Source organism: Lactuca sativa, chromosome 5, assembly GCF_002870075.4.
Source record: "Lactuca sativa cultivar Salinas chromosome 5, Lsat_Salinas_v11, whole genome shotgun sequence".
Lineage (NCBI taxonomy): Eukaryota > Viridiplantae > Streptophyta > Magnoliopsida > Asterales > Asteraceae > Lactuca > Lactuca sativa.
Genome location: NC_056627.2, coordinates 64,395,024 through 64,408,906, shown reverse-complemented (window position 1 = coordinate 64,408,906; position 13,883 = coordinate 64,395,024). Strand labels below are relative to the sequence as shown.

The following is a 13,883-nucleotide window of genomic DNA, read 5'->3' as shown; positions in this document are numbered from 1 at the left end:
TTTTCCATAATCATTGTTGAAAGTTATGTATAAATCATGTGCTACTGTTCGTATATTATGTTTTCTTCAGAACCTTTGCAGCATCACATTCGAACAACATCACCCTTTGTAGCATCACGTTCATCATCCAGGTTCCTTCTTTAATATGATGTTCTTAATTTTTATTAATTGTATTTGATTTTTTGATTCTCATTAGTGTTGTATTTGACTGTGATCTTTGAATTCAGGAATAATCTTGATTATAAATGTTAGTATTAGTTTTTCAATATTTTATTTTGTCTTTTTAACCTTGCATTTGATGTTGCACTCTACATGTTTGATAAAATGCCCATGATAAAAGCATAGTGACTTTTGATTAATTGTATGTATGTATATGTGTCTTACGTAATTAAATTTTCCTGAGATTGTTTAGATTGCATGGTAGTTGATGATTAAAAACTACCATTTACCCTTCATCGTTTTTAATTATTAATATTACGCTGCTATTAATTTGACATATTTGTCCATAATTCTTGGTTTTTAATAGATTTAGTTAATAGCAATGTACTTTGGTCTTTAATCTATAATGTTTTGAATTGCAATTTCTAAATTTCTTTTGAGTTGTTATAACTGTGTTCAGTGGATACAAAGTGCACTGTAATTTCTATTTTGTTTTTAACATATTTAGTTACTAGCAATATGCGTATGTGTTTTTTTATTTAAAAAGCCAAAGCTTTTATTTTGACATTTTTCCCTAATCTGTCAATGTCCTTGAAAGGTCATATCTCAGTCATGGGAAACTCTTTTTGGTCCGAAATCAGTGAACAAAGTTTTGTATTTAAGACAATTAATCTTGAAATCTTTATATATAATAAAAGAGAAACCTTATGACATCATCTTCAACAATCAAGACCATTCATTGTGTTTTCTTGATTAATTTCAACTCTTGGATCATTTTGATGATGTCATCCTAAAATTAAAATAAATTAAATTAATATTGACTAAATTTGAAAGTTTGACTAATTGATTTCATGTTAATATCATTTATAAAAGGAATGTATTCAACACATTTAAACCTTAACATAGTTTTTGAAAGTAAATTTCGTTCATTCCTAATTAAAATCACATTCATAATTATCACATTTCGTATATATCTATTATATGAAACTTATCTACAAGATTACGGGATATCGTTGCTCAATTTAAAAAAATCAAAGAATTCAAAATTTGATATCATTTCCATAATCATTGTTGAAAGTTATGTATAAATCATGTGCTACTGTTTGTATATTATGTTTTCTTCATATCCTTTGCAGCATCACATTCGAATAACATCACCCTTTGCAGCCGCAAGTTCATCGTCCATGTTCTTTCTTTAATATGATGTTCTTAATTTTTATTAATTGTATTTGATTTTTTGATTCTCATTAATGTTGTATTTGACTATGAACTTTGAATTCATGAATAATCTTGATTATAAATGTTAGTATTAATTATTTAATTATTTACTTATTTAGAAAAATATGCGATATGATCAACTTCGTGATGTTGTAGCAATGAGAAAACTTGGATGAGCAGGAAGTGAGATAAATTTATAATTTATTAACTTCAATGAGAAATTAATTAATTATCGTTTTGTTATTGAGTTTGAAATACAACAGGGATTATATGAATGGATCCTAAACGTGCAAGAAATGATACAGTGGTAGTAAAGAACATTCCTTACTACAAAGCAAAGACCAAATTAGAGGCAGAAGTGATGAAGCCCAATCCACCACCATGACCTTAAATTTTATTTATTTATTTATTTATTCTTTTTTTTTTTGGGGGGGGGGGGGGGGGGGAATCAGTACAAACAAAAGTTTTTTCATTTATTTTTAGTAATTTACATATTTGGTCCTGTGTTTAGTTGATTATTTCGGTTTTGGTCCCTGAAAGAATCAGGTTGCAGTTTTTGGACCTTGTTTCACTGTTTCATAAAACTTTTATGATTGCCTTAGTTAACAAGTTAGATGTTAGTTTTTTTTTAAATGACCATTTTGCCTTTGGACCAAAACTGAAAAAAAAGTAAAGCATAACAACAAAATTTATATTTTTCTTTTTTCTTTTTTTTTACTTAAGTTTATAGTAGATTAGATTTTTGGTCCTTGAGTATACCTGATTTTTTTTTTTCAAAAGGTTCTGAGGGGCGTTTTTGGTATTTCAAGGTCAAATGCTGACTCTAGTTGAGTACACACTTCTATTATACCGTGCATTCTTACCTGCCCATATATGGTACCGATTCTTTTTGAACAAAGAATACGGGAGCCTATTTTCATCTTTCACAACATGCTTATATTTACCTTTAAAGCTCACATCAATTGTTGAGAAGGTATATTTCTTATTCTTATTCTGTTACTACCTGAGACATAAGAAAACTTTCTAATGAGGGCGTTCATGTGTTTTGTACAACGCATCTGTTATATTATGCCATGTCCTCTCTTACCTTGTCTATTGATTTTTTACAAAGATATACACACACATTAACATCATAATTTCATTATATATAACATCTAATTTTAACATTGAGTTTACTGTTTTCGAAAATAGGATCATAGTTACCAATTAAAAAGATGAAACCAAGAAACAAACACAACATCAAAAAAAACAAAAAAAATCAAAAACAACATTATACATCCAAATTATAAGTACTCAACAAAGAACCATACAAATGAGTTAAAACATATAAATTCGAAAACAATATCAAACTTACAGATTAAAAGGATTTAAGGAAGAAGTACATACATTATTCGACTAATCAGACTGATGGGATGGTTGAAGTTTTTTTGCTTTTGTTTTCTGCAGAGGAATTATGACAGAATGTTTGTATAAATCGATTATTAAAAAAGTTTGAAATATATATACAAGCCAATATGATGAAAATTAGCAGGTAATCAATTGAAATCTCATTTAAACTTAAAATATAAGATATCATGCTTGAAAGTATATTGGTTCATAATAATATCCGAAACTTTTGAAATTTGAAATTAATAGTTTCCGAGATTTCAACATATAGTATATTTGGAAATCAATTTTGAATGAAAATAAAGTCTAAATTTAATGTTTACATTAATAAGGAAACAATTTTGTAGTTGTAAGTTTGAAAAGAATTCAAGTATCATTTTCATTCAATTCCTACATTTAATTTCCTAATATAACGAATGAAAATTAATATTGGTAACGGAATCTGATTTTGAAAACTTCAAAATCATCGCGTGGGGCTTCAAAACAAACGAGTTGACTTATTGTTTGATCAAGGTGACGTAAGCAAATTGATTTAAGGGTGTAAAAACTATAAATAAAACACAATCAACAACCCAAATTGTTTTAGATGATGTCATAAGGTTTTTTTACTAATAATATTTAGAGATTAGAGATTACATTAGAACTCCTTTGACCTTTGTTTTTTTGTTATATTGGGATCAATCTAGATTTATACAAATATATAGTCCGCACATTCAATTTTGCATTAAAACTAAGATATAATCTCTATATAAATCTTATTATATAAAATAAATCGATGATACTGAAATCAATCGACATATTAAACATATTAGATTGGATATTCAAACAAAAGACGCATAAAACAAAAATTACTCTTACAATTGACATAAAGTTAAGAAAGAGGGATCTATCTTTCAGAGCGAAACTGGGTGAGCCCATAGAATTCGATGATGCCTATCAATATCAAACATAGTAGTCAACTATAGAATATTCAATAATCATCTTTTCATAAAAGATATTATAAAATATTTATATACCATTAAAAATCGATTGTAATTTATATTATATTCTGTAAGCTTAGGTGACCACTTGACTGACTCGCTCATCCACCTGATCCCTTGTAATAAACCATGTTATGAAGTTGGATCAGTGCAATAGATATTTGAGTAAATTATACGAATGGTAACTGTGGTTTAGGGTAATTTGTACGTTTAGTCCCTAACTTACAGTTTGTTTTTGTTACGCGTTTGGTCCATGTCTTACCTAAAAAGACTATTTTGCCATTGATTTTTTAATTTATTTAAATAAGCACACCCCGAACTCTATTCCTCTCATCTTACCTTACATATTCCACCATTTTTCTTTATTTAAATAATAGTTTTTTTAGGTAAGATAGGGACCAAGTGCGTAACAAAAACAAATAGTAGAGACCAAACGCATAACAAAAACAAACAGTAGGGACTTTCCGAGTTAAAAAAATTAGTTAAGAACCAAACACGTAAATTACCCCAAACCATAGGAACCATTCATGTAATTTACTCTAGATATTTTGTGCCATGAAAGTTACTATTTCTAATTAAATACATAATCGATCATGTCAATTCGGATATTATTATATATTCGAGTTACACTATATATAAATTTTATTAAATATTTTGTATTCCTGAAGATAATACCAGAATATAAAAAAAAGATATATATCATACCCACTAACATCCGCCGTCATGATCGTTTTCAACATTTCAACCATATCCTTAAAACACATAGTATATATGTATATGCATACATATAATTAAAGTTACACCGCAACTACTTAATTGCACTTGTGAAAACACAAGAATAATTCGAAATAGTTTTGAGAGAAGAAATTAATTAAATGGGTTCATTAATGGCAGGTTGGGATTCACGAGTTCGTGACCCTAAATCCAGTAAGTTTTTTCTTTTCTTTTATTGTTTTAGCAGTAACTCGATCGTGGAATTTCATGCATCAAAATCATACATGTTAATTTGTCGAATTTTAACTATGGAGATCACTTCTGACTTCTTTTAGTACGCATATATATATGCATGATGATTTACGCATGTTCTTTAATCTCACTTCTGACCTATTTCAGTAAATCTGAAGAGGAACTTGTCGATGACCAACGAAGAAATCGCAAATTATTGGAGATCAAAGAAGAACGACGAACAAGTACATGCAGGTGTTCTTACATCTTGTCAGACGTTTTCGATGGAAAATTATAAGGTGAATATATATGATATTGGTGAGAGATAAATGTTAATTATATTATAACACTTTTTAAGATACTTTATCAACTAATTAATATTGTTTTCTAACAGAAAAATGAGTTGGAAAAAATATATGGTAGATCAAATTCCCTTCCGATCACAAAAGAATATTCCGTTATAGAAACTTCAGAAGAAGAAGAAGAAGACGAGGAAAAACTTTTCAAGAGCCATGGCTGGTAATTTATTCTTTATATTTCCAGGTTTTGTTATATTCTGAATAATCCATTTTTTTAAATTAAATACAAATTGTTATTAATATATGTATGATCATATATATATACATGCAGGTGGATTAATAGTAGATGGGCGTTTTTAAATGAACCACCTGTTATTGCATCGGAAACACCTGTGGTCAGATATGCTTCACAATTCCATGTTGCTCAAAAGCACATCAACGCCTCCGACCACCATGCTGCCACCAACGGCATTAGAACTTGAGTTTTAACTTTTTTTTGTAACGAAAAACATATACTATATAATGTCATATGTGTGATGTGTGAAAATTTGGTGTCGTTTTGGTTTATGAGTTCATAAGTTATAACTTTTAAAAATGTTTAATGTATTGTAGTAACTGTAACGTATTGTCAGATGCTTTTGTGTTAATATATATGTAACGTTAATTTATACGAATGTATTCAAGCCTATCTATGGTGGTTTCATGCTCGAATATGTTATTGTGTGTATGTAGTATGTACGTACTTTACATTTTTCTTACTGTAGCAGATAGCTACATATCATAAAAACCAACGGTTCAAACCATGTGTTGGGGAATTCTGTATATAAAAGTTAAGTGAGGATGAAAACAGGAATGGAATATAATGGAAGCAGTCTAAATTTGCTTTTTGGTAGAAGAACTATTAAAATGCAAATGCATGAACCATTAGGATCTTTTGTATTTGAATATTTTATTATTTTAACCTTCTAAATTCTAATTAAAATAATTTTAAAATACATAGATTAACCAACATTAATATTCAAAAGGTTTCATTTATTCCTACCCCTTTATCACTTATTTCTACTCTCTTATTTCTACTCTGTAATCATTTTTTAATCATTGTTTTTACTAATCATTTTACTTTTCTTTACTAATCATTACTAATTAAATTATGATTACATAATTATTATTAATAGTTTTTTTAAGATATTATTTTTATTTCAATTTTAGCACTCTCATTTTTATTAAGCTTACAAAATATATACAACTCATTTGTATAAGCTTACTACAAAATATATTATTGTCGATGTAATATTATTTATTTAATTTATTAAATACTATTTTTATAAAATATATGTAAATATATTTATTCAATTTTTTTAAAAAAAAGTAAAACACGACACAACAATAATAAAATAATATTTTAACACAACAAATAATAAAAAATTTCAAATATAAAATAATATTTGATGCAAAAGATAATAAAAAAAAGGTTTAAATACATTGGAATTTAGTCTTTAATATGTATCCAATGTGTTTCAGAAGTACGAGACCTATGTTGATTGTATAAATCAAAACGCGGTCAATACATAGTTTGCCATGTAGATGCAGACAGACTTCTATGGACATTCCAATATGTTGTGGTAGGAGGCATTGGGTAATTTCTTTTCAAAAACACCGACATATAATGAATATCGTTTACAAGTACCAACGTAATGGCTCGATGGGGTTGAAACTCTTCGGGACCTCTCCAAAGAGGGAAGCATGTCGTAGATTGTTCGTAGCTTAAACAATGAACGATTACACCAAACTTGTTGGCAATCAAGTAACAGTCAAAGGCATATGCAACCAATGTCGTCGGGAAGGTGCAGGTGACTGAAACCAACATAATGACCGGTATACCTCATTGAACCCGTAAGTAAAAACTCTATGGTATGCGTAATATTGACTCTCTAATTCTTCAAGCAATTGTTTTCGAATATAAAGCCACTGATCTTCATTATACCCCAAACAAACAGCTACCGCTCGAAACCCACAATTTCCATCACCTTCTACATCATGTATATCGTCGATGTAATCATGAAATATATCTGGAATGCCATTCATTTGGAATGGATAATGCCTTTGGGGTTCATCATTTAAGTCAATCCCACACGAAAAGCTATGCTGTTGGGGTTCATCATTTAAGTCAATCCCACACGAAAAGCTATGTCTTTCGGGTTCTTTATTTAAATCCATGCCATTAAACTCCGATGTGGTTGAGAAGCTGCATCTACGAGGAGCATGATTTGGAGGATTGACTTTATTTTTCTGTTGTTTCTTCACACTTGGTCGTCCACGTGTGTTTTTTTGAACCGTTGGTTCTCCAACATCAGTTTTATGCGGATCATATATCTCTTCTAGCTTTCTCCTATAAAACATTTTCTCGGCTTTTGATTGTTTGTTGAAGTTTTCTTTATATTTATCCACTACATCATCGCAATTAATATCGTCGTCAACTATAGATGTCGTATCTGAAATATCAAGCTTCCTCCAAAAGATATCTATTGAATCCAAGGGTATACTTTCACCTGTATTGAAATATAAAATAATTATTTATCTAATATTTAAAAATCTATTTGTATGTTGGTAGTTGGACATACTAACCTAAAATCGAGTAGAAAGAAAGCATGCAAGCACATGGTAACCCACAACTGTTACGTAGTTTGCAACCACAATTTGAGGAGTCTAACATTAAATCACCCAACCTTTGAACCTCTCCTAATATTATGTCTAAAGCTTCGTTTGAAACATGGCCCCGCAGCAATTGGAAACACGATAAGTTGAGGTGATTGTAGCGAACAGTCAAGCTATTTTCAAAGCTTTCGTAGATCAAAGTAAGTTGTGATTGCACGACTTGATTAATCCGTTGCACGAATTTATTAAGATTAGAGTTTGAAGAGTTTAAAATTTTCTTTAACTTGGAATGTTGACTCTCCGCTCTATTGGTCGTGTTGTTTCCAAAATTGAGATGTTTATCAACCAAAACAGACACAAACATTTCCTTGTACTTGTTTAACCATGTATCATCTATGTATCTCATAACACCTGTGAAGTAAAATAAATAAACAAAATAAGTACATAAACAATAATATGAAGGTTATGATTTAGAAATATAGTTAATAAACAAACTTACGTGGATACTTTATCAACATTGATTGTAGTCGTTTGTAGTTTTCTGTGTATGTCATCAATGTTGGAGACTCAACTAGTAATTTCCATAGTATTCTAATGTAACGTCCCAAAAATTCATGAATAAAAATTTCTTTTAAAACATTACTAAAACCATATTTATAAAAACCGCATCATACGTCATAACATAATTTCTGAGTATTAATCCAAAACATAATCTTATTATCAGAGTAAACATTCCTAGGCTAGCTGACTATGGTGTGTGCACTGCAATCTCTTCGAGCTCCTCCTTTGAAAACCGAGTACCTGAAACCAAAGACTGAAACCGTAAGCACGAAGCTTAGTGAGCTCCCCCAAACTACCACATACCATACAATAACATATAAAGCACATATTGGGCCTTTCCCACTGCATCAGACCGAGGTCCGGAAACTAACTGGGACCTTGTCTCCTGCATCGGACCGAGTCCGGACTAACTGGGGCCTTGCCCCCTGCATCGGACCGAACTCCGGAAACTGACTGGGACCTTGTCCCCTGCATCAGAGCGAAGTCCGGACTAACTGCATCGAACCGAAGTCCGGAATTAACTGAACATAACATAACATAAACATATCAACTAGCATGAACACACATATATTGCATACTGCATCGGGCCGTAGCCCGGAACACATAACACATAAATCCGGTCTGAGCCATGAAGGAATCAAACATACTATCTATTGCATCGGGATGCTGACCGACAATTCCCTGAACCGCTACTCCACTAGCTCCCCGAGCTACCAATATCAAAAGATATATCACTTAGCTTAACTGATCTCCAAAAGTCAACTATGTCAACTCTGGTCGAAGTCAACCTTCCAGGGCAACCCTACTCGCCGAGTCTGCCTACTGACTCGCCGAGTTTATTAGCTCAAAATCCTTTCATTCGCGACTCGACTCGCCGAGTCAGCCCCTGGCTCGCCGAGTCTACTGATTTCCGAGTCCTGACCTGCCCAACTCACTGACTCCCCACTCAACTCACTGATCCGAGTCTTAACTCGAAGGGTTTGGGGTTTCGCGACTTGACTCGCCGAGTCCAAGAACAAACTCGTCGAGTCCAAGGCAATCTTCAACAGACTCGCCGAGTTGTTCTTCCAACTCATCGAGTTGCTGCCTAACTTCATCCAACTCGCCGAGTCCACCCATGTGACTCGCCAAGTTCCTACGCGACTCTAAGACTGATATCTAGCCTGACTCGCCGATTCATCTCCCAGACTCGCCGAGTCCATACGTGCTTCCTCATAATCTTGAGTCACAGAGCTACTCCTTTGCTCTAAACCAAAGATTTGGGTTTCTATAGTCCATTAGCAACATAAATTTGCTACCTTTACGTGCTTCTTGTCCCCTAATGCCAAAAACCAAGCTAGAAAGGAACTTAACTCATGGGGGATGGCTTTTGCATAGCAACTAACAGGGTTTTCTACACCTATGATCCAAATAGAGCTCAGATCTGGAGTTTCAAATCCAAATCTAACTTGTGCACCAAATTCTCATCACATACTCTCAAAGAAACCCTAAAACTCCATGAAAGATGGATCTAGAAAGGGGAAATCCAAGGATAACGATTCATTACCTCCAAAACGTCCTCCTACTGAAAAGGAATCTGAATCTCCACGAACCTCCTTGGTCCAAGCTTCTTGACCTTCAAGATTTCTTCACAAAACACTTAACAATGCCCCAATTTGATTCCAAAGGCTCTCACTCACGATTCTAGGGCTTCTAGATCTCAGAGAGGAGTAAAGAGGCTGGGGAAAGGGTGTGATGTTCCTTGAATAGGGTGCAAACCCCTAGATTAGGGTTTTTCTCATTCAGACCAGACTCGCAGAGTCCATTCTCCGACTCGCCGAGTTGGTCACTTACTCCTCGATCTGGATCCCGCTCGGACTTGTCGAGTTTCTCCTTGGACTCGACGAATTGACCCTTTGACTTAGGGTTTTCTTTCCTTTCTTGGACTTCCTGATTTTGGGGTGTTACAACTCTCCCCCACTTAAACTAAACTTCTTCCTCGAAGTTTCTCTACGGCCAATCGCCCTGCAAACTGCTGTCAGCACTCTGCTTGGTTGGCCTATCATCCGCTGACCACCTTTGCTGGCCTTTCGCCTGGCCATTCTGACTAACATTAATCTTTGTGGATAATAATCTCGGGTCAACCCTGACCCTGAACATTCTAGGAACACCACTTACTCGACTAAAAAACCTTCTAATACTCCTCGAGTACTTATGCTAAACACCCTAAGGGTTCACCCCTTTCTTTTCCTTACACGATTTCCGGCCTTTCCAAGGCAAAGCTCCATAACCAACTACTTCTCTGACACTGTGAAGGACCCATCCTTCATCGAATCCACTACTCCTGCTATTCCTAGTACGGGTCATTACCGCTAGTATCCACTGGACACTTCCCGCTACTATAACTTAGTGTTGAGTACCCATCAATCAACTAGTCGAATTCTACCATAGTCTGCTTTCCATTACTGCCACTGACTGAAAATTTCTACTGTCCCTTATCCGCCTTCCGGATGAACCAAGACCACCCTAGTCCCTACTGATGTCTCATATTTGGGTTACCGGACTCCTACTGGTTACTACACCCCATCGTAATCTCCTAGTCGCTTTCAGCGACTTCTGAAGATACCTCGACTATCTATAACTGTTCTACCCACTCTGCCACTCATACTGAATCGATGCTGTTGGAACCAGCCTGCTTATCTCTCATCTGACTACTCAACTTCCAATAACTCGAGCCTTCCATCCAGAAAGAAAGGCTACCTGCCTAATTATCCTTGCAGATCACTTATACTTGGCAAAAGACTCAACTGATCCTGCTGAGAGGGACTTGCCATTTCAAATCGACCAACTATACCGTCAGCACTTGCATTCCAACACAAATACTAATACTGGCCATCACACTGAAACTATCCGAAACACTGAACTGCCAGCAATACTGAATTGCCTGAAACACTGAACTACCTGAAACACCGAAGTGACTGAAGCACCGAACTGGCTGAAACACTGAACTGGCTGAAGCACTGAACTGGTTGAAACACTGAACTGACTGCAACACTGAACTGGATGAAGCACTAAATTGGCTGAAACACTAAACTGGCTATATGGCTGCTTCCCACAACATCTCAAGACCCTCGTGGTCTCCAATCATTCGTCGGTTATCTGCAACATCAAGTTCCAACTCAACTGTGGAGCCCAAGGACTCCTTACATAGTCGCTCCCATGACATCTGAACGAAATCTTTCTCTAGAACTAGTTTCTACTAGTCATCCTGACACTGTGACTCTAACAACCTCCCGATCCAACCGACCGGGTCCATACGTCGAATCCCGACATCATCAAATCCAAGACTAAAAAATGGTGGCTCCCAGACTAACGGTAGCCCTTAACATACACGAACCCAAGCGGTCCACTGCTTCCCTGATCTCATAACTGTGGTGACGATCCACTGACAAATCGCCGACTTAACCAGAACTGAACCATTTGGGAAATCCGAAATCTAACCTGTGGATTCCCATATTCTCAATGTTGCACCCGAATTGGTGGGTATTACTGCTTTCCCCGCGTCCAAACAACGCGCTCATGCTGCCTACCAACCTGGTAAATGCTACAGTTACACCCGCAGACTTACAACTCTCTAATACTATCTTGCTGCTAGTGAATGTTACGGCTACCCCCGCAGACTTACAACACTCTACTACTATCTGACTGCTAGTGAAGGCTATGGCTACCCCCGCAGACTTACAACACTCTACTGCTAGTGAATGCTACGGCTACCCCCGCAGACTTACAACACTCTACTGCTAGTGAATGCTACGGCTACCCCCGCAGACTTACAAAACTCTACTACTAACTGGCTGCTGTTGGAAAAATTTTGCGGCTTTCCCGCCGCTCTACCATGCTCTGAAGGCTCACTACAAGAAAACAGCCATTTAATGACGCGTAAACAATGACACTCGCTGATAGACGACACGCATTTGTAAGTTCCCTAAAAGATAATGTCAGTTTTGCAAAATTTGAAGGATAGAGGGCACGCATTTGTGTGCGCCCTAAAATTAGTGTCAGAAAAGAAAAAAAAAAGAAATACGGAGGGCGCCTTTCATAAAATATGTGTCATGTAAAGGTGCCGCTTTATAATTTTTAAGTGAAACACGCGTTTTAGGCGGGAATTGAAATCGACGAAAATTACCCCCGCCTATTGAATCCTAAAAATTAATCCCCCCCGCCTCTTCTACTTAGCAAGAAAAAGCCCTAGGTCCCTCATCTTCGTCTTCAGTATCATCAAACATCTTGTTCAAGAACATTAGAAAAACTCACTCACTCAGTGCTCTTTACAATCGATCTGTTCCGCGACCTCACGTCGCCTTGCCGACAAACTCCGCTCTCTTTTCCTCCGATAAGCGCGACTCGTCTTTAGAAACCAGCCTTCCTTGTTTCCGCTATTTTGCCCTAGGTGTGTTCTTTTCCCCAAAAAAAATTATCGCCGCTCTTCCTCCCCTTCCTACATCGAGCGTTGCTTTCTTCAATCCCTTGGACTCCGATCGCCGCGACCTGTTCCTTCCCGTTTTTTGATGTCGATCAAAGCAACAGGCAATCCATCGTTGGAGTTTTGTATGGCGTTTTCTCCACGCGCCCTTACCAGAAGCATGAAAAAGTCGAACATGCAATTTCTATCTCATCTGCTTCACAAAGGCGACTGTTCGCCTGGATTGTGTTCTTCCTCCCTAAATGAAAACCCTACATCTTTCTTCCTCATCTGTGCACCACTCCTCCTTCGTCTGTCTCTGTCGATGATAATGACATCTTATGTTCAAAGTCGGAAGTTTGTGGTATTAATTCATCCCTCTTCTGCAAAATTACTTGTTTAATTAGTCCTCCATAATATAGCAATAATGTGAACTATTTTCTTTAGCTTCATTTGAATTCAGATTCTATTCCAATATGTAATTTGCAAACTCATATACACTTAAGTGTGCATCATTACCTCTTTCATTATTCACTTCTTCATTGCAGCTTATATTGTTTTTGGAGTTTACGCTCTATTTGTATATATGCACACAAAGTGTTTGTTAAAATGCTTAAACGAAATATACCCTGTTATGTTTTGTTCTTGTTCTTGCTTCTTGTCATATTATTTTATTGTGTGTTTGGTGTAGTGTTATGGTTTATATAGTATATGTTGGTCCCCGTTTCCATATGTCTTGCTAATTATCTTTTGCTACTTCTAGTGGTCTAGAAGGACCAATACCTGAAAGTCTTTCTTGTTGAGAAATTTAACAAAACTATAAGTTAAACATATACTCCCTCCATAAGATCTTCAGTTCTTAATTTCTATTCCTGCAGTAAGTACTAATCAACATGTCTTTATCTAATCTATGTGCAGACAAAATTTTGATTTAAGTGGAGAGGGATTTCGTTTTCCAAATATGAATAGGTTGACAAGCATGAATAAGTTGTAAGTAATAGGGTGTAGAAATCTATTAACAAGACTTTAATTTCAAAACTGGTACCTTCATAAACTTTGGTGGATGTTACAGGACGTTGAGAAGCTGATTATAACTGGGAGTATTCTGGGTTATATATCACAAATGTTCAATTTAAGACATCTGTAAGTCCTCCCTCTTTAGTCCATATCCGTTAACGTTATCTTATATATTTCCACATGATAAGCTTCTTTGGTTTCTATTTAACTTTCCTGAAGTAT

The 13,883-nt window shown here is 35.1% G+C and overlaps 2 protein-coding genes across 2 annotated transcripts; one reads left to right on the top strand and one right to left on the bottom strand.

Annotated features, from left to right (window-relative positions):
* Positions 1-4,479: 4,479 nt before the first annotated feature.
* Positions 4,480-5,655, top strand: LOC111881993 (uncharacterized). The gene is made up of 4 exons (XM_023878363.2): positions 4,480-4,670; positions 4,857-4,987; positions 5,083-5,207; positions 5,319-5,655. The coding sequence occupies exons 1-4, from the start codon at positions 4,619-4,621 to the stop codon at positions 5,467-5,469; spliced, it is 459 nt and encodes a 152-aa protein (XP_023734131.1). The 5' UTR covers positions 4,480-4,618; the 3' UTR covers positions 5,470-5,655.
* Positions 5,656-6,787: 1,132 nt separating this feature from the next.
* Positions 6,788-8,196, bottom strand: LOC111881990 (uncharacterized). The gene is made up of 3 exons (XM_023878359.2): positions 8,142-8,196; positions 7,613-8,053; positions 6,788-7,536 (listed from the first exon to the last, which is right to left on the bottom strand). Exons 1-3 carry the CDS (start codon positions 8,194-8,196, stop codon positions 6,788-6,790), a joined length of 1,245 nt encoding a protein of 414 aa, XP_023734127.2.
* Between the last annotated feature and the right edge of the window lie 5,687 nt (positions 8,197-13,883).